The sequence below is a fragment of the Panthera tigris genome, chromosome B3, assembly GCF_018350195.1.
Source record: "Panthera tigris isolate Pti1 chromosome B3, P.tigris_Pti1_mat1.1, whole genome shotgun sequence".
NCBI lineage: Eukaryota > Metazoa > Chordata > Mammalia > Carnivora > Felidae > Panthera > Panthera tigris.
The window spans coordinates 59,333,699-59,360,472 of record NC_056665.1 but is presented as its reverse complement, the minus strand read 5'-3'; the positions used below and the strand labels follow the sequence as shown (position 1 = coordinate 59,360,472).

Below are 26,774 nucleotides of genomic sequence, written 5' to 3'. Positions count from 1 at the left end.
TAAGTCTTTAATCCATTTTGAGTTTATTACTTTTTAATTAATTAATTTTTAAAGTAAGCTCTACAGCCAATATGGGGCTTGAACTCATAACCCCAAGATCAGGCATAGTATGCTCTACCAATTGAGCCAGCCAGGCACCCCACTTAGGGTTTATTTTTGTGTATGGTGTCAGAAAGTGGTCCAGTTTCTTATTTTTCATGTAGCTGTCCAGTTTTCCCAGCACCATTTATTGAAGAGACTGTCTTCCCCCATTGTGTGTTTTTGCCTCCTTTGTCATAGACTAATTGACCATATAAGCATGGGTTTGTTTCTGGGCTCTCTATTCTGCTCGATGGATCTATTTTTGTCTCAGTCCCGTACTGTTTTGATTATTATAGCTTTGTAATATGTTTTGAAATCTGGGATTGTGATACCCCCATCTCTGTTCTTTCTCAAGATTGCTTTGCCTATTTAGGTTCTTTTATGGTTCCATACAAATTTTAGGATTATTTGTTCTAGTTGTGTGAAAAATGCTGTTGGTATGTTGATAGGGATTGCATTGAATCTGTAAATTGCTTTGGTTAGTATGTACATTTTAACACTATTGGTTCTTTCAGTCCGTGAGTATGGTGTATCTTTCCATTTGTCTGTGTCATCTTCAATATCTTTGATCATTGTTTTATAATTTTCAGAGTACAGGTCTTTTACCTCCTTGCTTAAATTTATTCCCAAGTATTCTTTTTGGTGTAACTATAAATGGATTTGTTTTCTTTTTAAACATTTTTTTTTCAGTTTTATTTATTTGAGAGAGAGAGAGAGAGAGAGAGAGAGACACATTGGGGGTGGGGGAGGGGCAGAGAGACAAGGAGAGAGAGAGAGAATCCCATGCAGGCTCCACACTGTCAGTGCAGAGCCCGACACAGGGCTCGAACTTATGAACTGTGAGATCATGCCTTGAGCCAAAATCAAGGGTTGGACACTTAACTGACTAAGCCACCCAGGTGGATCAAATAGAATTATTTTCTTAATTTCTCCTTCTGCTACTTTGTTATTATTAGTTGTAATATAATGCAACAGATTTCTGTATATTAATTTTGCATTCTGTAACTTTCCTGAGTTCATTTAGTACCTCTAGTAGTTTTTGGTGGAGTATTTAGGGTTTTCTATGTATAGTATCATGTCATCTGCAAACAGTGACAGTTTTATGGTTTCCTTACCAATTTGGATGCCTTTTATTTCTTTTTGTCTGCTTTTTGTGGCTAGGACTTCCAAGTACTATGTTGAATAAAACTGATGAGAGTGGACATCTTTGTCTTGTTTCTAATCTTAGAGAAAAAACTCAATTTTTCACCATTGAGGGTGATATTAGGTGTGTGTTTGCTATATATAGGCTTTATTGTGGTGAGGTATGTTCTCTCTAAACCCACTTAGTTGAGAATTTTTATCATGAATGGATGTTGAATTTTATAAAATGCTTTTTCTGCATCTATTGAGATGATATGATTTTTTATCCTTTATTTTATTAATGTGTATCATGTTGATTGGTTTGCAGACAGTGACCATCCTTGCATCCCCAGAATAAATCCCATTTGATTGTGGTAAATAATCCTTTTAATGTACTGTTTAATATGGTATACTACTGTTGTGCTGAGGGCTCTTTGTATCTGTGTTCATCAGGAATATCGGCCTACGGTTTTCTTTCTGTAGTGCTTTGGTTTTGCTTGCCTTGTAGAATGTATTTGGAAGCTTTCCTTCCTCTTCTGTTTTAGCACAGTTTGAGGAGACTAGGTATTAACTTTTCTTTAAAAGTTTGGTGGAATTCAGGGGTGCCTGGTGGCTCAGTCAGTTAAATATCTGTCTCTTGATTTCGGCTCAGGTCATGACCTCATGGTTGGTGAGATTGAGCCCTGCGTCAGGCTTTGCACTGATAGCACATAGCCTGCTTGGGGTTCTCTCTCTCTGCCCTTCCCCAACTTGTGCATGTGCATGCATGCTCTCTCTCAAAAGAAATAAATAAACATTAAAAAAAATAAATGTTTGGTAGAATTCATCTGTAAATCCATCTGGTCCTGAACTTTTGTTTGTTGAGTTTTTTGATTACTAATTCAATTTTGTTACTAGTAATTGGTTTGTTCAGATTTTCTGTTTCTTCCTGATTCAGTTTAGGAAAATTATGTTTCTAGGAATTTAGTCATTTCTTCTAAGTCGTCTGATATTTTGGCGTATAATTTTTTGTAGTCTCTTACAATTATTTGTATTTCTGTGGTGTCTGTTGTTACTTTTTTTTTGTTTCTGGTTTTATTTATTTGAGTCCTCCCTTTTTCTCTTGATGAGTCAGGCTAAAGGTTTATCAGATTTACATATCTTTTCAAAGAACCATCTCTTGGCTTTATTGATCTTTTTTGTTTTTGTTTTCTTTTTTAAGCGTGTATTCATTTATTTCCCTTCTGGTCTTTTTTATCTTCTTCCTTTTACTAACTTTAGGCTTTGGCTTTGTGTGTCGTCTTTTTCTAGTTCCTTTAGGAATAAGGTTAAATTGTTTATTCAAGGTTTTTCTTGTTTAAGGTAGGCCTGTAGTGCTACAAATTTCCCCCCTAGAACAGCTTTTGCTGTATCCCAGAGATAATGGATTATTGTTTTTTCATTTTCATTTGTTTCCATGTGTGTTTTACTTCCTCTTTGATTTCTTCATTGATCCATTGATTGCTTAGTAGCATGTTATTTAGCTTCTATGTGTTTGTGTTCTTTCTAGTTTTTTTTTTCTGATAATTAATAGTTTCATACTGTCAGAAAAGATGCTTGATATTTCAGTTTTCTTACATTTATCGAGTCTTGTGTCTTAACATGGTTTATCCTGGAGAATATTGCATGTGTACTTGAAAAAAATGTGTATTCTGTCGGTTTTAGAGAAAGTGTTTTGTGTACATCTGTTAAGTCAGTCTGGTCTATTGTACAGTTCCAAGACACAGTTTCCTTACTGATTTTCTACCTGGATGATTTATCCATTGGTGTAAAGTGGGGGTATTAAAAAGTCTCCTACTATTACTGTATTGCTGAGCATTTCTCCTTTTATGTGGGTTGATATTTGCTTTATGTGTTTAGGTGCTCCAGTGTTGGGTACATAGATATTTATGATTGTTACATTCTTTTGTTGGATTGATCTCTTTGTCATTATGCCCTTCTTTGTCTCTTGTAACAATATTTTGTTTTTGTTTTTGAGAGAGACAGAGCATGTGAGTGGGGGAGAGAGGCAGAGGGAGAGGGAAAGAGAGAATCCTAAGCAGACTCCATACTCAGTGTGGATCTCAACCTGAGTCAAAATCTAGAGTTGGATGCTCAACTGACTGAGCCACCCAGGCACCCCACAGTCTTTGTTTTAAAGTCTATTTTGTCTGCTGGAAGTATTGCTGCACTGGTTCTTTTTCCCCTTTTCCATTTGCATGGAATGTCTTTTGCCATCCATTCACTTTTAGTCTGTATGTGTCCTTAGGTCTGAAATGAATCTCTTGTAGGCAGCATATAGATGGGTCTTGTTTTTTTTTTTTTTTTTTTTTAATCCATTCAGTTACCCTGTGTCTTTTGATTGGAGCATTTAGACCATTTACGTTTAAAGTAATTATTGTAGGGGGGCCAGTCTAACACCTGCAAGGTCAAATTAAGTTGAAGTCTATTTAAGAATAGTTGAAAGATTGGGGCCTTTGGGGGCTCAGTTGGTTAAGGATCCAACTTCAGCTCAAGTCATGTTCTCATGGTGTGTGAGCTCAAGCCCCTCATTGAGCTCTCTGCTGTCAGCATGGAGCCTGCTTTGGATCCTCTGTCACCGTCTTTCTCTGCCCCTCCCCTGCTCACACTCTCTCTATTTTCTCTAGAAAATAAATAAACATTAAAAAACAAGAATAGTTTGAAGATCTTGGGCTCATACTCAGGACCACTATTCTCCCAGGGACACTCTACCTAGATGACCTAGAAACCTTGGAGGTTTGTAATCATTTTGATTTCTGGCACAATGCACCAGAATCTTCCAAAGGCTGAGAAATCTGTTAATGTAATCCCAGTGATTACATTTTAGTTTACTACTTAAATATCTACTGCTTAATGCTTACAATAATCATACTATTTGAAGTGAGCTTTCAAATTTGCTTAACTGTATCAAATTTCCTTAATAATTCTTACAAATCAAACTTTTTTAATAGTATGGATTTTAATCTTTGTGAAGTTTAGGATGATTTAGATGTAGGATTTTATCCTTTATCTTAAGTGTGACTTTTAAAGTTTCTAGAAGTCCTCAGTGTAAGAGCAATTTATATGTAATAGACAACAAAGAGAACAAGGCCATCACTGAAGTTGCTTTGTAAATACTAATTGATGGTATAATTTTATGCCTTAATCTTTTACATAAGAGATAATTTTTGTCAAAAGTCTTCTTCAAATTGTTTAATGATAACACTTTGGTTATTAAGGTACAACCATGTAGTTATCTATGCAAGTCATGTTCTGTTTTATATTTGTCTTTATTCTTATAAGAAAGTTGGAATTTGAAATTTAAAGGTATGTGTATATCATATCAGTCACTTAATAATAACTACTTAATTTTTTAAACAGCTTTACTGACATATAATTTACGTATCGTACAATTCACCCATTTAAAGTTAAAATCCAATGGTTTTTAGTATATTTACAGAGTTGTGAAACCATTATCAGAGTCTAATTTAAAAATATTTCATCACCCCAGAAAGAAACCCCTTGCCCATTAGCAGGTAGTCCCAATTTTCTCTCCCCCACCAGCCCTAGACAACCACCAACCTACTTTCTATCTTTCTAGATTTGCCTATTCTAGATATTTCATATAAATGGAATCATACAATTTGTAGTCTTTTGTGACTTTATTCTTTTTTTTTTTTTTAACGTTTATTTATTTTTGAGACAGAGAGAGACAGAGCATGAACGGGGGAGGGGCAGAGAGAGAGGGAGACACAGAATGGGAAGCAGGCTCCAGGCTCTGAGCCATCAGCCCAGAGCCCGACCCGGGGCTTGAACTCACGGACCGTGAGATCGTGACCTGAGCTGAAGTCGGGTGCTTAACCGACTGAGCCACCCAGGCGCCCCGTATTCTTTTACATAACAATGTTTTCAAGGTTCATCCATGTTGTGAAATGTCATTACTTCATTCCTTTTTGTGGCTGAATAATATTTCACTGTATGGATATACCACATTTTCATCATTTGTGTTGTTTCCATTTTTTACTATTGAAAATAAGGTTATTATGAACATTCATGTACAGCTTTTGTGTGAACATAAGCTTTCATTTCTCTTGAGTATATACCTAGGAGTGGACTTGCTGGGGCATATGGTAACTCCGTGTTTAACATTTTGAGAAACTACCAAACTGTTTTCCATACTGGCTCTACCATTTTACACACTCATCAACAATATATGAGTGTTTCAGTTTTTCCACATCTTTGCCAACACTTATTGTTGGTTACTATAGCCATCCTAGTGAGTATGAAGTCCTGTGTCATTATGGTTTTGATCCTCATTTCCCTAATGATTGATACTCAGTGTCTTTTCATCTGCTTATTGGCCATTTGTAGTTCTTTACAGAAATGTTGATTTCTTTAAATATTGGATTCTTTGCCTAATTTTTAATTGGGTTATCTATCTATCTATATATACACACACAATACACACATATGATTTCTCCATATATATATATATATATATCTCCATCTCTCTCTCTCTATAAGGTTATTTGTATATATAAGTTTATATATATATATATATATATATATATGTATATATATATATATATATATATATATATATATATATATAAGTTTATTTGAGAGAGACAGAGCATGAGCAGGGGAGGGACAGAGAGAGAGAGAGAGAGAGAGAGAGAGAGAGAGAGAGAGAGAGAATGAATCTCAAGCAGGCTCTGCATGGTCAGAGCCCAGTATTTGTAGGGCTTGAATCCATGAAACCGTGAGATCATGACCTGAGCTGAAATCAAGAGTTGGACTCCTAACTGACTGAGCCACCCAGGTACCCCTATATATGTATATATATATTTTTAAGTTTATTTATTCTCAGAGCCAGAGCACGCACAAGCAGGTGAGGGGTAGAGAGGAGAGACAGAATCCCAAGCAGGCACCACACTATCAGCACAGAGCCCGATGTGGGGCTTGAACTCAACTGTGAGATCATGACCTGAGCCAAGATCAAGAGTTGGACTCTTAACCACTGAGCCACCAAGGCCCTCCCATACATATCATATATATATATATATATATATATATATATATATATAAATATATATATATATATATAAATATATATATATGTATGTGTGTGTGTGTGTGTATATTTTTTTTTTAAGTCTGGTTTATTGAGGTATAAGTTATATGTAGTAGAATTTATCCCTTTAAGTGTATGGTTCTATGAGCTTTGGCAAATTGTGTACACCCGTGTAATGCAACCAAAATCAATATAGAGAAAATTTCCATCACCTGAAAAAATTACCTTATGACCCTTTGTAGTCAGTCTCCTCCCCCTTCCCACAGCCCCTGACAACCACTGATGTGATTACTGTCCCTATAACTTTGCTCCAGAATGTCAAGTAAATGGAATCGAATCATATGGTATGTAGCTTTTTATGTCTGACTTCTTTCAGCTAGTATAATACTTTGAAGATTCATCCATGAAGTTGCATGCATAAGTAATGTGCTCCTGTTACTTCTGATTGAGCAGTTACCTTGTGTTAGACATTTACCTGAGAGTGCTTTATATATATTATTAAGCCTTATAACACTCTATGAAATAAATAATGTTATCCTCACTTAACAGTTGAGAAAACTGAGGTAAAGAGGTTTATTAGCTTGCTCAGGAACATAAATGGTAGTGCTAGAGTTTTCACTTGGGTCTGTCTGACTTCACTGCACTTAAGCCCCTGGACTTAACCATTTTTAACATACTGACTGAATACTTCAGGTTTCATTTGTGTATACTGGGCTTTTTGGGTGTATGGGGGTTATGATGATTTCAGTTAATTAATTTGTTAATCTCAGTTTATAATAGTACGTTAAAACTAAATACCAGCAATTAGTGATTCAGTGTTGCAAATTGTGGTTATTCTCTTACTTGTGTCTGACACATTCTACAACTGTTATTTTTTATTTTTTATGTGTGTGAGACCTGAGCCCAAAGTAATAGTACTGTGGATTATAAGTGATTAAAAATCATAACATTAATATATGCTTATGATAACATATTTACAGTAAATAGGGTGTGCAAAGGAAATCTGCTTTTTCCCCATTTCCACTCTGCAGAAGTAAGCCTTGTAGTTCTTGGGTATGCTTCAAGAAAGTACACATATACTTACAACCATGTAATTTTGTACTAATGGATTCATACTGTATACATACTTTTTTTGCAACTTGCTCTTTTCACTTACTAGTATGGAGAGATTATAGTACAAATCTACCTCATTCTCTTTAGCATTTCATGGTATTTCAAAGTAGTGATGTACCATCATTTATTAAACCAGGCCTCTTTTGGTGGACATTTAGGTTGCTTCTTTAAAAAAATTTTTTTTTAATTAAAAAAATATTTATTTTTTTTGAGAGAGACAGCATGAGTGGCAGAGAGAGAGAGGGAGACACAGAACACATAGCAGGCTCCAGGCTCTGCGCTGCCAGCACAGAGCCCAATGTGGGGCTCAAACCCATGAACTGTGAGATCATGACCTGAGCTGAAGTCAGACACTTAACCCACTGAGCCACTCAGGCGCCCCTAGGTTGCTTCTTATTGCTATTGTAGGCAGTCTTGCAGTAGGCAACTTTATATATATCTTAGATAAATTTTTGGGTCAGAGAGTACAAGCATTAAATAGTTTGATAGGTGTACTCTGGTTGTCAGAAATTTGCTATGTATTTATTTACACTTCTACCAAGAGTAGGTGATGAACATTTGGCTATATTTTTTTGGACTTAGGTGGCAAAATTCCTTGATATATTAAGGTATTTGAATTGGGTAGAATTCATATTTAGTTCATTTCCTAGTAAGTGTCACAGGGTAGATCTGCAACTGAGGTTTGGTGGATTTAAGAGATTTGGCATGTAACCCTGACATGGGTAGATGGGCCATTTGATTGTAGGGGAGTCTCACAGCTGATCAGTGCCTTTGTTTTCATCTCTGTAAAAAGGGGTGATCATTCTGCCTGGTGCTTTCTGTGGGATGATGGAAGAATAAATGAGATTATTAGGTAAAGTGTTTCATAGATTTTTACCAAATAATTTATGCATCTGTTTTCTTTAAAAAGGAGAGTGTTGTATAAGTTGTTACTTATATCCTTAGGTATGTAGAGATGAAAGAAGTAGCTTTTCCTCCTTTGACTTCTTGGGAGAAGATGCTTCCACTTTAATAGTGGGACACTGGAATGGAAATATATCGCTGGTGGATCGACGGACACCTGGAACTTCTTATGAGAAGCTTATCAATTCTTCTCTGAGAAAAATAAGAACTGTTCATGTCCACCCAGTGCATAGACAGTATTTTATCACTGCAGGATTGAGGTATGTTCTTCATAAAGTTTTGTGATTCAGGCCTTTTAAAGTTAGGAATATTGCTTTAGTTTGGATGTCAAAGATCTCCAACTTTTGTGATACCCCATATGGTCAAATAATTTTGATTTCTACACCAATTGAGGTTTTATTGAATGTGATTTTTTTAAAAGAGAGATTCTTTTGGATTTAATAAATAGTGAAAATATTAAACCAGAACACATTTTTGTTTTCCGTGGCATCACATGCATTTAATTCTAGTCTCTTGAGAAGAAAACTTATAAAAAAACCTGTATGTGACATAGAACTTGTTGGTCTGTGTTCATTTTTTTCTCAGATTGGAAAACCAAGTAGAATCTTGTTGTCTACACAGTGTAAAATTATTACAGATTAGAATGTTCTGTCTTAATTGTTCTTCAGTGTAATGAGTATTTGAGTGTCTAATTAATGTTCAGCACTATTCGAGAGCTCACTAAAACTGAGAATTATTCTCCCCTTACAGGGATACTCATATTTATGATGCAAGGCACCTGAATCCCAGGGGAAGCCAGCCTTTGATTTCTTTGACTGAACACACAAAGAGCATCGCTTCTGCATATTTTTCACCTCTTACTGGTAACAGAATAGTGACCACATGTGCTGATTGTAAGCTGAGGTAAACTGGGGAGATAGAAATGTGTTGTTAAGGAATCTAAAGAGTCTGTAGCTACTGTGTCAGTAAACTGGTAGCTTTACTACTGCTCCCTATTGAATTGCTAGTATTATTGTTTTGTAGCCATTTCTCTGTTCCTAGCCAGATCAGTAACCTATATTTAATGGCTTTTCAAAAGTTTTTGGGCCTGGAAATTTCCTTGAGATCAGCAGGAAAGGTCTATAGCTACTTCAGGAAGTAGATGTCAGGCTTTCCTTTGAGCCCTGAGCAATCCCAGAATTCCCAATAAAACCAGGCTGTGATATGTTGGAAGAAAGATAATTTTAGCATAGGGACAAACTCTTATGTTGGGGATAGTGGGGTCTGCCTTACATGTGAAATGCTGAGTGTAGGCAGGCAGAAAAGATAGCAAAAATTGGGCTTCTGTACAAACTACTGGTTACAGTTTTATGGTTTTAGCTTTTTGGTACTTCCTAAAATGGCTTTAAAAATGAAATGTAAACAGTTGAACAAAAATTAGAATGTAGTGCCAATAAAAAAGATGTGAAGAATGTTAATACAACCACAAAGGAAATGATTTTGTTCTCTTCTGTAATTCCTGGTTTTGCTTAGCATTGTAAGCATTTATTATTTTATGAGAGTTTTTACCTTAAGTGATTCTGGAATTCATTGGTTGAATAGTAGGACACTGGATGGAAATATATGACTGGTGGATAGACAGTATCTGTTGAATGTATCTGTTGAATATATATTGTGGGCCCAGCTCTAGAAAGGCACCTAATTTCTGTTATACTCTTCTATTGGGAAGAGCATGGTTTTCGGTTTGTGACAAATACCCAGTTAGTTTCTAGTAAAGTCTGTGAGCATTACCCAGGTGGGTGCATTAAAAGATTTAGTCACCAGGCAGTGGCAGCCCATTGTCTCTTTTCCACCCATACAGTTTTCTTTGTCTCAGAAGCTACCTATTTTTCCCATTTCTTTCCATTTGCACTGTAGAGTTTACATTAGCTGTTAATGATTCACCTTTCTCGTCATCTAAGTAGGCAATAAGCTCTAGTGCCAAGAAACTGCACTGGAATAGCTAGGTGCATAAAGAAGGGGGAGGTGGTGTGATGTGGGTAGTTTCTTTCTCTACCTGGTAGAGGCTTCTGGACTCTTTGAGTTATCCCACAAGAACTTCTCCCCTTGGTTGCTGGTCAGTCATAGTCTTGCCAGCATCTGAAAATGACATTGTTTAGTCCCTCATTAATGAGTCTCATGGGGGAATTGCTCTTGATATGTGCATGCACTTTAGGTTATTTGTACATTTTCAGACCATATCCCTTTATATATGATCTATATTGTGATTTCTAATAGATTTCACCAGATTATCACTTTATAATGTGCATTTTACATTTGGGGTAATAGCATTTAAATAAATTATTTCTACACTAAACTATAAAGCACTGAATTTTATAATATTTCTTGTAATTTTTGTTAAAGCCTGATCCTATATATTTTAAAATAGCAATCATATTTCATATCATGAACCAATGAAAAGCTTGTTAAATACACTGATATTTCAGAAAATTTTTAAGAAACAGTAAAAAGGGTGTTACTTTATTCCTGATCTTTATTTTGCAGAATCTTTGACAGCAGCTGTATATCCTCTCAGATTCCTCTGCTCACTACCATCAGGTAGGTTTCCATATGCTGAATAATGTAGACCCTGGATTGCTATCAGCTATTTAGAGTGCATACATTGGATTGCTATCAGCTATTTAGAGTGCATACATTAGACATCTGATGATCAAAGAGATGTAATAAGTCTGATTTTTGTATTACATTAAGTGTCCTAGGTTGCTAGTTCCTATCCTGTTTAGAAGTGTTCTTGCTTCCAGGTTCACTGTATTTTTAAAGAGGTTCAGTCTCTTAGTCAGTAGCTGTTCTCTACAGCTGGGTGGTTCTGTTTGGTTAAGGTGGATGACTGTATTCCACTTGAATTATTTATGGTATCTTATTAAAGAAGATTGTAACTACTTACCTACTGTGAGGCCAGCTGAAGCTCTCTTTGTTTATACCTGTTTGTTGTGAGCTTAAATGGTTTCCCCACCTTCCCACTTACTTTCTTTGGTTACTTTCTTTCTTTTTTTTGCATCTGCTATTTTTAATGTATGTACAGTATTTTACATCCAACTTGCGTCAGTGCCTTCTTCCTAGATGTCTCTCTTTGTGAGTATTTATGGAGTTGGGAATAGGGTATGCAATATGTTGATTGTTGCTTCATGCATTTTATAGTCTGTGGAAGCTACATTTAAGTGTGTTTGTTTCCTTTCTCATAAATTGTCCCTCTTCATTTCCTTTTTCAAACTTTATGCCCATTAAACCTTGATTCTTCCTTCTCCCTCCCTTCCAGACCTTGGCAACCACCTTTCTACTTGACACTTGATGAGTACTTATAACTACTTTAGATACTTTATATGAGTAGAATCATGGTACTTGTCATTCTTTGACTAGTGTATTTCACTTGACATCATGTCCTCAGTGTTCTCTTATGTTCTAGCATGTGACAGGGTCTCATTTTTTAAGGCTGCATAATATTTCATTGTATGTGTAATCCACATTTTCTTTATCCCGTTTATCTGTTGAAGGACATTTGGGTTGTTTCTACCTTTTGGCTATTGTAAATGCTGCAGTGAACATGGGTGTGCAAATATCTCTTCAAGGTCCTTTGAATTATTTTGGGTATATAGCCCAGAAGGAGGAGTTTTTTAATTTTTGAGGAACTTCCATATTGTTTTTCTGTAAGGGCTATACATTTTACTTTCTGATACTACCAGCAGTACACCAGGGTTCTAATTTCTCTGTATATTCATCACTTTTCTCTTCTTCTTCTTTTTTTTTTAAGTTTATTTATTTATTTATTTTGAGAGAGAGAGACACACACACACACACAGAGAGGCAGAGAGGCAGAGAGTGGAGAGACAGAATCCTAAGCAGGCTCTGCACCATGAGCACAGAGCCCGATGCAGGACTCGAACTCAAGAACCCATAAGATCATGACCTTAGCTGAAGTCAAGAGTCAGACACTTAACCCACTGAGCCACCCAGGTGCCCCTTACTTGTTTTCTGCTCTTTTGTTAGTGATCATCTAAATGGGTGTGAGGTAATATCTCACTGTGGTTTTGATTTGCATTCCTCTAATGATTAGTGATATTGAACATCTTTTCATATGCTTTTGGCCATTTATATATTTTCTTTGTAGAACTGTCTATTCAAGTCTTGCCCATTTTTGAAATGGGTCATTTTTGCTTTCAATTTTTTAAAAATGTTTTTTATTTATTATTTTGGGAAAGAGAGAGAAAGGGACAGAGCACAAACAGGGGAGGGGCAGAGAGAGGGGGGAGACACAGAATCCAAAGCAGGCTCCAGGCTCTGACCTGTCAGCACAGAGCCCAATGCAGGGCTCAAACCCACAAACTAAGATCCTGACCTGAGCTGAAGTCAGATGCTCAACTGACTGAGCCACCTGGGCGCCCCTAGTTTGAGTTGTAGGAGTTACACTATTTTGTAGGTTGCCTTTCATTCTGTTGATTGTTTCCTTTGGTGCACAGAATTTTTGAGATTAATATAGTCCTATTTGTCTGTTTTGCTTTTGGTGTCATATCCAAGAAATCATTGCCAAATCCAATGTCCTGAAGTTTTTTCACTATGTTTTCTTCTAGGAGTTTTGTTTCAGGTCTTATGTTTAAGTCTTTAATCCATTTTGAGTTATTTTTGTATATGGTGTAAGATTACTGTCTAACTTTGTTCTTTTGTATGTGGATATCCAGTTTTTCTGGCACCATTTGTTGAAGACACTCCCCTTTCCCTATTGTGTGGTCTTGGCACCCTTATGGAAGGTCATTTGACCATATACATGAGAGTTTATTTCTGGGCTCTCTGTTACGTTGGACTGTATGTCTTTATGCCAGTACCACTCTATCTTAATTACTGTTACTTTGTGGTATATTTTGAAATCAGGAAGTGTGAGGCCCCCAACTTAAAAAAAAATCTTTTTTTTAAAGATTATCTTGGCCATTTGTGGTCCTTTGAGCTTACATATCAGTTTTAAGATTATTTTTCTGTTTCTGTACAAAATGCCATTGGGATTTTGATAGGTATTACATTCAATTTATAGATCAGTTTGAATAGTTAAGAACATTTCAACAATATTAAATCTTCCAATTTATGGACATGATGTCTATTTATTTGTATCTTCTTTGATTTGTTTTTGTAGTGTTTTGTAGTTTTCAGTGTACAAATCTTTCACTTCTTTGGTTAAATTTATTCCTATGTATTTTATTCTTTTTTTGTAAATGGGATTGTTTTCTTAATTTCCTGTCCAGATTGTTCATTGTTAATGTGTAGAAATGCAACTGATTTTTGTACATTTATTTTTGTATCCTGCAATGGTGCTGCAATTGTTTTAGTTTAACAGTTTTTTATGTGAGTGTAGAGTCTTAGAATTGAATTTTATGTGAGTGTGGAGTTGTGTCATGCAAACAGATAATTATACTTCTTCATTTCCAGTTTGGGTGCCTTGTATTTCTTTTTCTTGTCTAATTGATCATCATGTGAGTGTTCAGAATGTCCCCCTTATCAAATGCTTGTTGGTGTAATGGTGATGTCTCACAGGTAGGATCTAGCTACCTGTACAGTTGTGAACACCTGGCATTTAGATTAGTGTCTCTAGTCCTACCAGATTTATGTTGGTAAGAAACATACCTGTTTCGGGACTGTGTTGGATAGAAATGGCAAGAGTGGGCATCCTTGCCTTTTCCCTGATCTTTGAGGAAAAGCTTTCAATCTTTCACCATTGAGTATGATATTAGCTGTGGGCTTTTTGTATATGGCCTTTAATATGTTTAGATAGTTCCTTGTGTTCCTAGTTCATTGAATGTTTTTATCATGAAAGGGTATTGATTCTGTCGAACGATTTTTCTGCATCGAGATGATCTCATGGTTTTTATCCTTCATTCTGTTAATGTGGTATATTAAATCATTTGAGTTTTGTATGTTGAAACATCTTTGCATTCCAGATACACATCCAACTTGATCATAGTGTATAATCCTTTTAATGCACTACTGAATTCAATTTGTTAGTATTTTGTTGAGGATTTTTGCATCAGTATTCATCAGGGATGTTAGTCTGTCATTTTATTTTTTTGCAGAGTCCTTTTCTGGTTTTGGTATCAGAACAGTGCTGGTTTCAAAGAAATTTGGAAGTTCCCCCTTAATTGTTGGGAAGAATTTGATGAGCATTGGTGTTTATTCTTTAAATGTTGGGTAGAATTCTCCAGCAAAGCCATCTGGTCCTGGGCTTTTCTTTATTGGAAGGTTTTCGATTGGTGTTTTAATCCCCTTAGTAGTTAGTTATAGGCTTAGATTTTCTGTTTCCTCATGATTCGGTCCATGAGGAAATGCCATTTCTTCTGGGTTAACCAATATGTTGGCATATAATTGTTCGTACTGTTCTCTTGTAATCCTTTTTATTTTTGTGACATAAGTTTTAATGTCCTCGCTTTCATATCTGATTTCAGTTACTTGCATTTTATCTTTTATTCTTTTTTTTCACTTTTTTTTCCTAATCTAGGTGAGGGCTTGTCAATTTTGTCGATCTTCTCAAAACACCAACTTAGTTTTTTTTTTTTTCTATTGTTTGTTTTTTTTTATATTGTTTTTCTATTCTCCATTTCATTTAGCTCTGTTTTAAATTTTTCTTTTTTAATGTTTATTTTTGAGAGACACAGAGAGAGGGACAGAGCATGAGCAGAGAAAGGAGAGAGAGAGAGAGACATAGAATCCAAAGCAGGCTCCAGGCTCTGAGATGTCAGCACAGAGCCTGATGCGGGGCCCGAACTCATGAACTGTGAGATCATGACCTGACTTTTAGCTCTGCTTTAATCTTTATTGTTTCCTTCCTTCTTCTAACTTTTGGTTGAGTTTGTTCTTCTTTTTCTAGTTCCTTGAGGAACTAGGGTGTGTTGATTTTGAGACTTTAGTGTTTACTGCTATACATTTCCCTTAGTATTGCTTTTGTAGCATCCCATAAATTTTGGTATGTTGTGTTTCATTTTTAATTTTTTAGATATTTTCTTTCTTTTTAAAATTTTTTCAATATTAATTTTTGAGAGAGAGCAAGCATGAGTTCGGGAGGGGCAGAGAGGGAGACACAGAATCTGAAGCAGGCTCCAAGCTCTGAGCTGTTAGCACACAGTCTGACACGGGGCTTGAACCCATTAACTATGAGATCATGATCTGAGCCCAAGTCTGACACTTAACTGACTGAGCCACCCAGGTGCTCCATTGTCAGATATTTTCTAATTTCTCTTGTGACTTCTTTGAGCCCCAAATATATTTTTACTTAAAAATTTATGGAATATAAAATGATCTCAGGGTTTGGTTATCAGGGAATACAAATACGGGATTATAGATTCTATTAAAATGGCAATAACCTGGATTATATATTTCTTATTTCTAGGGCTTCTTCTATTTGTATGTTTAAAAAAAAGGAAGGGTGAGGATTCTATTGAGCTAGGAAATAGTGAACAAAAAAGGTGCTATTTTTTTTTTTTAACTTTAGAGGGAGATTGCATGAGTTGGGGAGAGGGGCAGAGGGAGAGAGAGAGGGAGGGAGGGAGGGAGGGAGGGAGAGAGAGAGAGAGAGAGACAGACAGACACTGACTCTTAAGCAGGCTCCATGCTGAGCAGGGCTTGATCCTACAACCCTGGGATCATGACTTGAGCTGAAATCAAGAGTTGGTTGCTCAACCAAATGAGCCACCCAGGTGCCCCCAAAAGGTGCTGTTTTAACAGAGAGTAACCATCCACTGAGTACAAACCACTGTACTTGGCACTGGAGATTCAGAAGTACAGAAGACATCATCTCTGTCCTGATTTTCACTTTCATTTTTTTTTTTTTTTTTTGAAAGAGAGTGAGAGAGTACATGCATGTATGAGCAGGGGAGGAGCAGAGGGAGAGGGGGAGGGGGAATCTTAAGCAGGCTCCATGCCTAGTGCAGCCGGGCTCCGTCTCAAGACTGCGAGATCATGACCTGAGTCGATATCAAGAGTTGGATGCTTAACTTACTGAGCCACCCAGGCATCCCAAGAAAGGAACAACCATGAAGGGACTAATTTTCAGGGTTTTTTTTTTTTTTAAAGTTTATTTGTTTATTTTGAGAGAGAGAGAGAGAGAGTGAGCAGGGGAGGGGCAGAAAGAGAGAGAGAGAGAGAGAGAGAGAGAGAGAGAGAATGTGAATGAATCCCAAACGGGCTCTGCACTGTGAGATCATGACCTGAGCCGAAATCAAGAGTCAGACACTTAACTGACTGAGCCACCCAGGCACCCCTAGTGTTCAGTTTTATATGAAGGATGAGATTAGGCTGATGGTAACTCAGTAACTTAATGAGAAGCTTGGCAGAGAAAACCAGCATTTAGGAGCATTGCCATGCTTACTGTCTGCCGATTGCTGCCTTCAGTTATTTAACACTTATACCTTTAAAAAACTTGCTTTTTTCACTAGGCACAACACCCTCACTGGGCGATGGCTGACCAGGTTCCAGGCTGTGTGGGACCCTAAACAAGAAGACTGTGTCATAGTTGGCAGCATGGCTCATCCACGACGGGTGGAAATCTTCCATGAGACAGGAAAGCAGGTGCATTCTTTTTTTGGTGGAGAATGCCTTGTCTCTGTGTGTTCCATCAATGCTATGCACCCAACTCGGTATATTATGGCTGGAGGCAATTCCAGTGGGAAGATACATGTTTTTATGAATTAAGAAAGTTGCTGAGTGTTTGGTTTAGCAACACCAATTTGTTCAAATCAGTGTCTAAGGAGCCTAGTAATTCATGTGCCTTGGTCTGTTTACTTGTTCATATGTTCTTCTTAGCAAATATAAAATTGCTTTATTAGTAAGAACTGTGAGCAGAATGTACTTTTTAGTAAGGGAGAAGGCTTTTAAGTTGTTTCTGTAGGTTGGGGAGGGAATTTGAGGGGAGGCTATGATTGCTTCAGCACTTTAATCAGGCAGTATATTGAGAAATTCTAGCATTATAAATTACAAAGCTTTGGTTATTATTAAAAGTTTTTGTGGTTTAATGATACGGGTTTTGATAGTGACATTTGGATTTGTGGTTTATTTTATAGTTTGGAGTGAATATTTATTTCTAGACTCATATACTGGAAGAGATCCTAACTTAGTGATTTTCAAACTTTTAATTTTTTTAAATAGAGAGCTCTTTTTTCCCCCGCCTTTAAATTCAATGTTATGTGAAATCCCAAGATAATTGTTGAGAAGCCTTAGTTGACTCGGGCAGGGCCTGGGTCTGTGTGTGCTGACCCTTTGATCTCCTCTAGATGGCTCTTGAGACATGGCTGAGGAATTCTAGGTCTTCTAGGAACAAGGTTTGGATCTGCCTGACCCTTGTAAGCCAGGGTGAGATTGCCTTCAGACCAGTGTTTTCCACACTGTGGTTTATAGCTATTCACATGAAATCAGTTTAGCCATGACCAGAGTTTAAAAAAAGGAAAAGGAAAGAAATAGTAAAGAATAGGAAACATAGAGTAAGGGTTGTTTTGTGAAACTTAGTTATATATGTATGCATATTTGTACGTATATATGCACATGTATATTCTGATGTAAAATATATGTCTTTATTATTGTGGTACTGCTGTAGGTCATGGCTTAAGAAGTGAAAGCTCCTGCCTTAGAAGGTCTCAGATACACTTACCTATCCCTGTCTTTAAACTCTCCAGAGGAGATTTATTATCTTCTTAAGTGAATACCTTCATGCCTAATTCATATTTGGAGGAAATGTTGTGAAAAACGACTTTTGGCATTTTTTGTCATAAAATTTTTTTTTTTCTAGAAGTTAGGGCAATTTGAAAGTGTTTGTTGTTGGAAGGGTAGCTACAAAATCAGTGACTGACATTACTGTAAGATATTACCTTTTTGCTAGATATTTACCTTGTTGCTCTTCATTGACAAACTACTACTGAAGGACCATTATAGTTTTTGGCAATATGTTTGAATTCTAAGAGGAAATGTCTTCTCAAATTGTGTATCACAGAAATAAAGTCACATGTATAATTTCCTTCTCTGTAATTATTGAGGCCTAGTTTATTAAATAGGTTATAAGTAATAAGAATTCTGTTTTCTTGATGAGAGGATTATAGAAATTGGAAGTGAAATGGAAATATTCATTTATGAAATGGAAGGGAAAGCTAAGTGAGGTTGACTTCTATTAAACTGCCCTGGAGATAATAAATGAAGCCTGTAGGCTCCTTTCCCTTTTCTTTTCTTTTCTTTTTTTTTTTTTCCCCCTTTCCCTTTTCTACACCACTTCATTTCACACGTCCCAGAGTGTGGCTACTTTTGTGAAAAGTGCTGTTTTTTAAAGATATTGAAAAATACTCTCATTGAAATTAGTACCATCATTTAAGCTTTGAATCCTTGGTGGTAATTGCCCGGTTTCTGCAATAAATGTTAGCAAATTCTTGATGTTTGTCACTTTTGTGGTTTCTTTTGCCATTTTAGCTTCATAAACTGTACTATTTATATCTAATTCCAGTTAATAGAGTTCTGTCTTCTTGATGCAATGCAGGAAGGAAGGAAAGTGAGTGGGGACTTGTTTCTCAGTGATAAGCTCTATAATGGAGTAATTGTTTAAATCTACAAAGCACATAAAGGAAAATTGTCTCCCTTAGGACATCCTTAAACTGTAATCTGTTGTGAAAGGTACTTCTCCCAGAGACTTGTTTAAAGCTTTATGGCTTCTGTAATTATTCGTATGTTATGATTGCTTTCTCTCTTTTTTTAAGTTGGGCTTTATGATATCTCTTAAGCACGTAAGCTCTGTATTCCTCTTGAGTCATTTTCTTTGAGATGCCCACCCTTTTATGCCTTTAAGGAGGAAGGAGACTATTCTCAGGCGGACAGGGACTTGGTCAAACTCGGAGAGACTTAAAAATGATTAGGAATTAATAAATCTTAGTTCCTTAAGTCCTGTTTTGGTATTCATGCCTTTGAGTTTCCTTTCCACAGAGATGACTTTGCAAAGGCAGTTCTCCAGGAAAGCAGGGAGCTTGGGGCTGTGTACACAAAGATTTAAATCCTTTCAGTCAGTTATAGTACATGGGGAGGGAGGAGGGCAGACACATGTACCTTCTGTATCAATCCAAGAGGAAGCAATATATGCCCTTTAACTTCAGGTTCCAAAAACTTAGGTGTCCTTTTGCTAGGCTGTCCCTTCTGATTTAGTACTTTTTTTGGTTTTTCCTTTTTAGTATGGTATTGATGGCCAGTAAGGAGTTTTAGTTCCAGGACAGCATAAACCCATATTTTGGTTCATTTGGTTATAAGTGTTTTTGGATTTTCAAATGAAAAGGTGAAATTTTGTGAGGAAGATAACATTTAGTACAGAGGCAGGAGTAAAACATTTTAAGGTACCTCTTCCTAAAATGAAAGCAGTGCAAGAGGAAATGTTTTAAAAGTATCTTTTGCCTGTTTGATTCTACTCCATCAGCAAGTTGTAGGGGTGTGTAGAGGAAGCCTGTTCATGTGCTAAAACCAGGAGTGTATTCTCTTGTAGAGGGGCCTGGTGATGGTTGAGGAACCCTAAGCAGAGGGAGCGGGTGCTAGAGCCCTGAAAGGGTCTGTAAATAGGGGGTCCTCATTAAGTATCCATAGAAGAGTGGCTGCCTTAAAGCTGTAGGATCATGGGGGCGCCTGGGTGGCTTAGTTAAGTGTCCAACTTCGGCTCAGGTCATGATCTCACGGTCCATGAGTTTGAACCCCATGTTGGGCCCTGTGCTGACAGCACAGAGCCTGGAGTCTGCTTTGGATTCTGTGTCCACTTTCTCTGCCTCTCCCCATCTTGCACTGGGGGAAAGAAAATAATAAACAAATGTTAAATAAATGTTAAAAAAACTGTAGGATCATGGGAAATCACCACTCACATCCAGTGGTTCTTAGGCTTTTCTTTTTTGTTTTTAGAGAGCTTTTTTTCTTTTTTAGAAAATGGTGGGGGAGAATGGCAGAGGGAGAGAGAATCTTAAGCAGGCTCCACACTCAGCGCTGAATCCTACGACCCTGGCATCATGACCTGAACTGAAATCAAGAGCTGGACACTCAACTTACTGAGCCACCCAGGCGCCCCTGTTTCTTAGGCTTTTTACTTTGCAGATCACTTTAAGCAAAGACTTTGTCATTAGAAACAAAAACAAAGCTCCACTAGGGACAGGATATTAGATAATCATTTTATAGGTGATAGGAACCTCTGAAAATTTTGAGGTGGGTTACATAACATGATTGGTGCTTTAGGAAGATGATCTGGTAGCAGGATGGAGCATTAAAGGGCAGATAGAATTGAAACCAGGAAGATTAGGTAAGAAACTAGCACAGTGGACCCAAGTTTCACTTTTCATCCTCATGGAATTTAAAAGACCATTACCAGTTTTGTAGCCAGAGTGATGGTTATATAATCAGGTGAGATAATGTTATAGGAATATATTTTGTAAGTTGTAATTATCAGGTTACTGTAGCAGTGACACCATTCTATTCCCTTCATAGGAAATGTTTTCTGTTCTTGTTCTAGGCTTGAGTGAGAACACTGGTCTAGAAGCTGGACCATCTAGGTTCTTGTTTATAAAAAAAAAACTTTTAAGTTTATTTTGAGAGAGGAGGGAAAGGGCAGGGAGAGAGAAAATCTTAAGCAGGCTCAGCACCGTCAGTGTGTAGCTAGATGCAGGGCTCCATCCCACAGACTGTGAGACCATTACCTGAGTTGAAATCAAGAGTTGATGCTTAACTGATTGAGCCACCCAGCTGCCCCTAAGATTTTATTTTCTTGAGTAATTTCTACACTCAATGTAGGGCTCAAACTCACAACCTCAAGATCTCATGCTCTACTTATCGAGCCAGCCAGGCACCCTGGACCATCTTGGTTCTACTTTTGGCTCTATGTAGCCTTAGGAAAATCACTCCTTGGTTTTCCTCAACAGAAAAATGAGGTCCAATTCATCTCTAAAATCGTTCTATTATTACAGTTTCCAAGTTTTTAGTAGTATTTATTTTGGGGGAAAGGTCAAGGATAGATGGATATAAGCAAAATGACTATTATTACTATTTTTTTTTGAGAGAGAGAATATTAAGTAGGCTCCATGCCCAGTGTGGAGCCCAACCTCATGACTATGAGATCATGACCTGAGCCAAAATTAAGAGTTGGATGCTTAACTGACTGAGCCAACCAGGTGCCCCAATAAAATGACTATTTTAAATGATTCTAGTCATGAACAGCAGTCAGCTGTATAAATCCCCCTGGTATCCTTTTATCTCTGTGTTGGTAACTTTGAGGAAAAAGGGAGACCAGTTGTAGGTTAAGAAAGAGTCCACTCTTCAATGATATTTAAATATTTATTTAAGTTTAAAAATAATTTTCATGGCACCAATGATTTTATGCTAACTACATACTGCATATGTAGAAAAAAGTACATTGCTTTGAAGGAAAGTATAACTTAGAATTTTTGGCACACGAAAGGTTTACAACTATACTTTTTAATGAAACTAAGAAATTCACATTTGCAGGTAGTTTACCTTCTACTGCTTAAAGATGCAGTACACTATTCTTTAGTAAGAGTTTTATTTCCTCTGATGGATGAAGCTATGGAATCCATTGTTTTTTTCTACAATGAGATCAAACTAATTTTGAGAGAAAATGGGAGACATAGTGGAACACAGTAAAACCAGGTTAAAAATTTGAACAATGTTTATGGGGAGATACCAAAAAGACTAGTCACCAACAAAGGAAGTTTGTTATTCAAGCGCTACTTGAAAAGCAAATTGAAGGAAATTTTACTATCTGTATTTTCTGGGGTAAGCCCTGGAAAAAAATAACCCAAAAGTTTCTGTTCAGAGAGCAAAATCCAGCTGTTGGAAGTGGTATGGACTATTGTACTGTTAGAACTCTAGACACAAGTAACATACCAGGAAATGGAATATTGTATCTCTCTTTAATGTGAATATGAAAGGTCACTGTCAAGGTTATCACTCACTGCATAGAAACACCATATTCTACAGACTGAGGTAGGAACACTACACTAAAAGGTAATCTGCTATGTTGCATAAGACAGTAGATATCCAGGTTAAAACCAGCCCCCTATCTTCTGACAGCCTTTTCATCTCTGAGTCTACTTTTCACTTCAGTCCTGTGCTAAATAAAGCCTTCCTGTGTAGATGACAAGTGGCAGTGGATAGTTGGTTCTAAGTGATCCCTAAGTTTTACTAGGATCTCCTTCACTTTGTCTTGTCACTTGGTAAATAGATGTTTGTAATTCTGCCCTAATTGTCGCTGGTATGGAAATGATCAGACATTCCTCTTCCATTCTTAGCTTCTGGTGGAGTTTTAGCATTTAAACACTTGATCTTGCTCATCTTGGCATCAGTTACCTCTTTGCTGGTTGGTTGTTCAAGCACCCTTTAAACAAGCAACCCCAGTGCCTCCACTGGGAAATGGTCCTGGGCCTTTAGCAAGTCAGGAATGGGAGCAGAGCTGACCCCCTTTCTGCTAACATACTGGTAAGGAGCAGTTTTATTGTCTAGATTGGGGTTGGCAAATTATGGCCTGTGGTCCAAATTCAGCTGTCTTTTTAAAAATAAACTGTTATAGAACACAGCCATGTTTCCTTGTTTATGTATTACCTATGGCTGTTTTTGTGCTATGATGGCAGAGTTGAGTAGTTGCCACAGAGCATGGCCCACAAAACCAAAATAAAAACAATATGTACTATCTGACACTTTACAGAAGAAGTTTGCCAACCCCTGGTCTAGATGAAAGGGCATTTAGAATTGTACAATCCACTCCCCCCACCCTGCACCCCCTGTCAATTCCATGTCTGTTATATTTTGTACATGGACATGATTCTGCTATTTCAGGGGACAAATTAGGGGAGAGCAAATCTTCAAGTGACTCATCCTGTTCTGCATTTGGGGCTGCCCAACATCACGTGATGTTAGCAGCCACTCCGCTATTGTGTGGGTCCCAGGAATATGTCTACGGACTATCCTTAAATAAGTCCTCAGGCCCCAGATGACTTAGAAATCTCTCCCTGAGATGAAAACGAGATCTTGTATGTGAGTGGTTGTTAAGAGTTGCAGAGCTTGGGCCTTGGACCCCACACTCACCCTTCACATGCTATGCTTTGCATGCTTCCGCAGCTTCCCTCAGCAAGAATGGCAAATACTTTCCTACAACTCTTATTTTCCTGATGCAGAGGATGACCCTAGGGGGCAGTATTTCTACATCTAATTGTTGGTTTCTGCCACGTTCGCTTTCTTTCTTTTGTAGGCATCTTTTAGTATGCCTATTTAAAGAAATCCTTTTCTTGGTCCCTTCCAAGGCTCTTTGTTGATCTTGGAATTCTCTTTTCTGAAGCTTTTCATTCTCAAGATCAGTTTCTTTCTTGCATCATTTAGTTCATCAGGCTCTATTTTCTTAATCCATAAAGTAAAAACAAAATATGAATTGATAAGAAAATAACATCTTGTTAAAATATAAATTGAAATAGTTTTTTTGGGGGGGGGGTACAAAATAGGTACTGCTCTCTGAATCTCAACAGTTTCTTAGGTACCTAAGTTCTCGTTTCTGTTAACTACACTTTGTCCGACATTTCTGACAGTCTTATCTCAGGCACCACTGAATTCAACTAATGTCTCTGAAGCACTATAAAAATCTTGAGGTTCTTCAGGAAAAAAAAATCACAGAAGTCTAAGTTCATTATATAAAACTCATGGCGATGCCCACTAGGATCTCTAGTCTAAGGGGACAGACTTACCCCACCCCTGCTGCTGCTGCTGCGGTAGCGGTGGTCCCTTCAGATGCCCACTCTGCTCAGATTTGAAAAAAACAAAAGGAAAAGAAAATCCAACTCAGACCATCATAAGAAGCAACTTTCCATTTAATCATTCTACATGGATGTTTACTTTTTTCAAATCTCGTCTGGCAGGAAAACCTACAGATAGTTCCCATTGTCCAGACCCCTGGCCTGTGCTGCTGAGGCTGCACTGATGAGCCTACTGGAGCCCAGTAGGAAAGCTCCCGCACAATACAGAAGACGACAGCTCTCTAGTCTTCAACTAGTGTCCCATCTGCTAGGTGACACTACTGCGATAATCCGTAATAGTAAAATAAATTATTTTTATTTGATACTTTCAAAATAATACACATCTATGAAAAATCAAAATTCAAAACCAAAAATTATCCTGCAAATCGGGAGGATGAGAAACAGAGTTGCTGAGCCTTTCTTGAAAGAACCTCTGAAGGAAATGAGTTTTCCCAGTTTGTTTAGATAGGGCATGAGCCTATCCTCTTTTTCTTCTGGGAAATGACCCTCCTAGGCTGTGGACTTTGAGTCATGAGAGGAGGACTTGGTACATGTGCCGATGGTTCCGCGATGGGTCCCATTGCTGGGAATGGGTAGCCGGGCTCCTTGGTCCACCTGGCTAGTTATTGGGAGGAGTCATGCCTTCTCAGGTGTCAATGAGCAGGCTCACCACTGAGCGGATTTTGCAGGCAAACCATCGCCTGAGGGGACAAAAGTATTGATAGTGGAATTGTTCAAACTCGGGGGTCTGGCGGATATCGCGGAAAAAGGCAATGTCAAGGTCAGACTCGGTAAGGATGATCAGGAGGAGGAGCAAAACAAAGAGGAGTCCCATGGTCACAAGGAGCAAACGGAGGACACTTAAAACAAACTTATTCACCTGTTCCTCCTCTGGCCTGCCGTGCCCCTGACACAGGGCCCTCAGCTCTCCCCCAAGGGCCTCCACCTCTGTAGCTGTTGGAGTGCTGGCTTCAGACTCCTTCTCTTCTTCGATGCTGCAGGTGGCCCCATTGATCTGCCGGGAAAGCAACATCAGCTCCAGGCTGTGCTCAGCCACAGGGGTGGGCAGCACACTGTCTGCAGGACTGTAGGCTTCATCTGCAATCACGGCGACTCGCTCATTGCTGTCTGCCCGGCTGCTTCTCACATGAGGCAGGAAGGTGTCCCCGTGGGAGGAGGAACGCACTGGCGTGGAATGGGCACTGTCCCGGAGGGACTCGAGGCCTGGAAATGCAAAAGGAACGTGAGAAGGCTTTCTGGGTCCCTGTGCACACTTTGCTGTCTGGTGGAGGCAGCACCCATTCTGTTTTATATGGTAACTAAAATCTTGCAAGGAAGCCCCTCTGTACACTTTACGTGACAGTGGCCGCTGCATGCTGTTCTGATGTATCAGGAAGAGGATAAGAGAAGCAGCAGACATCAGAGGGGCCATGGTTGGAGGTTTTTTTTCTTTTTACCTAGGGTCTTGGCAAGATTTGTCAAAGATTCTGCCTTTCTTGCTTTTGACGTCAATTGAAAGACATTCTGAATTGCATACCATCCCTGATTCAGAGCTGGGGCCACATTTCAGGGAGCTCAAGTCTTCCTCTTGGGCTGAGGGTCTTAAGAGGCAGGAATGGGGAGGAAAAGACTGTTTTCCTTCACTAGGGCTCATGAAATACTGATTCTGGAGCTGAGTGCCCTTCTAACAACCCAGCATGCAGCTCCTTGAGTTCATGAGGTCATCTTTTGGATTTCTGCAGTTGTGCTCTGTCTCTTCAGCCTCCCACTTCTGGCTGTCCTAATCTTAGGGGACATTAAAACCCTATCTGCTCTTCCTAAGTGGTTTCTTTTTTTTTTTTTTAATGTTTATTTTTGAGAGAGAGTGTGCATGTGCACATACACATGTGCATGCATGAGCAGGGGAAGGCAGAGAGAGAGGGACAGAAAGAATCCCAAGCAGGCTCCACACTCAGCACAGAGCCCAATTCTGGGCTTGATCTCATGACCTGGAGATGTGACCTGAGCCGAAGTCAATAGTCAGATACTTAGCCAACTGAGCCACCCAGGCACCCCTCTTCCTAAGTGTTCTCTGATGGAGAAGGGGAATAGCCTTGGCTAGTGGCTCTTTTTTTTTACTTTAGAATGAGCTGGGTCTACTGTAGGCTGACACGTCCCCTATCTTTACACACTCCAAACTGCAGAGTGGTCTCTGAGAACATCTTGTTGGGTCAGGGTGGAAATTCTCTTACAATGGTCAGGAGAACGTGTTCTCCGACCCCCTAAAACTACCCATTATCTCTTTACTTTTTCAGATGGAACATTTCTCTCTTTACAGTGCTCAGTCTCTGGTAGCAAAAAACAGGAGGTGGTTACTCCCTCAACTAAATAGTAGCCATGGAGGCTAGAAGATGTGGGCCTGGAGTCACCGAGTATGGCCCACATCACAATGCTCTCGAGGAAATGGCTTCTTGTTTCAGGTTCAGTGTCTGCATTTTCATTCCTGGCTATCTTTGGGGTGCCAGAGTGGCTCTGACTCTCCCTGCTTTTGCGGCCTATGGTAAGAGAACCCAGTTCCCTTCTGTTGCTCTGAAATTGACCCTGAATTGCTGCAGACTAGATCAGATTCCCAGCTATGTAAAGGTTTGACCAAATAAGGGTTGATTAGGGCTAGCTTCATAAGCCCAAGGGTCTCTCTCTCA

At 38.2% G+C, this 26,774-nt stretch overlaps 2 protein-coding genes across 7 annotated transcripts in view; one reads left to right on the top strand and one right to left on the bottom strand.

The window, feature by feature from the left end:
* Positions 1–17,458, top strand: part of WDR76 (WD repeat domain 76) — a 61,215-nt gene extending 43,757 nt beyond the window's left edge. For all 4 annotated transcript variants that reach the window (XM_042988990.1, XM_042988988.1, XM_042988987.1 and 1 more), the window contains 4 exons: positions 8,333–8,550; positions 9,041–9,193; positions 10,814–10,867; positions 16,738–17,458. In XM_042988990.1, the coding sequence (XP_042844924.1) occupies positions 8,333–8,550; positions 9,041–9,193; positions 10,814–10,867; positions 16,738–16,993 (681 nt within the window). In that variant the 3' untranslated portion in view covers positions 16,994–17,458. The remainder of the gene's footprint in view (positions 1–8,332; positions 8,551–9,040; positions 9,194–10,813; positions 10,868–16,737) is intronic.
* Positions 17,459–21,717: 4,259 nt separating this feature from the next.
* The window catches only part of FRMD5 (FERM domain containing 5), a 46,451-nt gene continuing 41,394 nt past the window's right edge, over positions 21,718–26,774 (bottom strand). Inside the window, exons 13-15 of one of the 3 annotated variants that reach the window (XM_015537400.2) lie at positions 24,974–25,317; positions 24,046–24,097; positions 21,718–23,704 (exon numbers count right to left, since the gene is read on the bottom strand). In XM_015537400.2, coding sequence (XP_015392886.1) covers positions 23,691–23,704; positions 24,046–24,097; positions 24,974–25,317 — 410 coding nt within the window. In that variant the 3' untranslated portion in view covers positions 21,718–23,690. Of the gene's footprint in view, positions 23,705–24,022; positions 24,098–24,440; positions 25,318–26,774 lie in introns of those variants that run through there. The other 2 variants (XM_015537403.2, XM_015537402.2) reach the window with 2 other exon arrangements.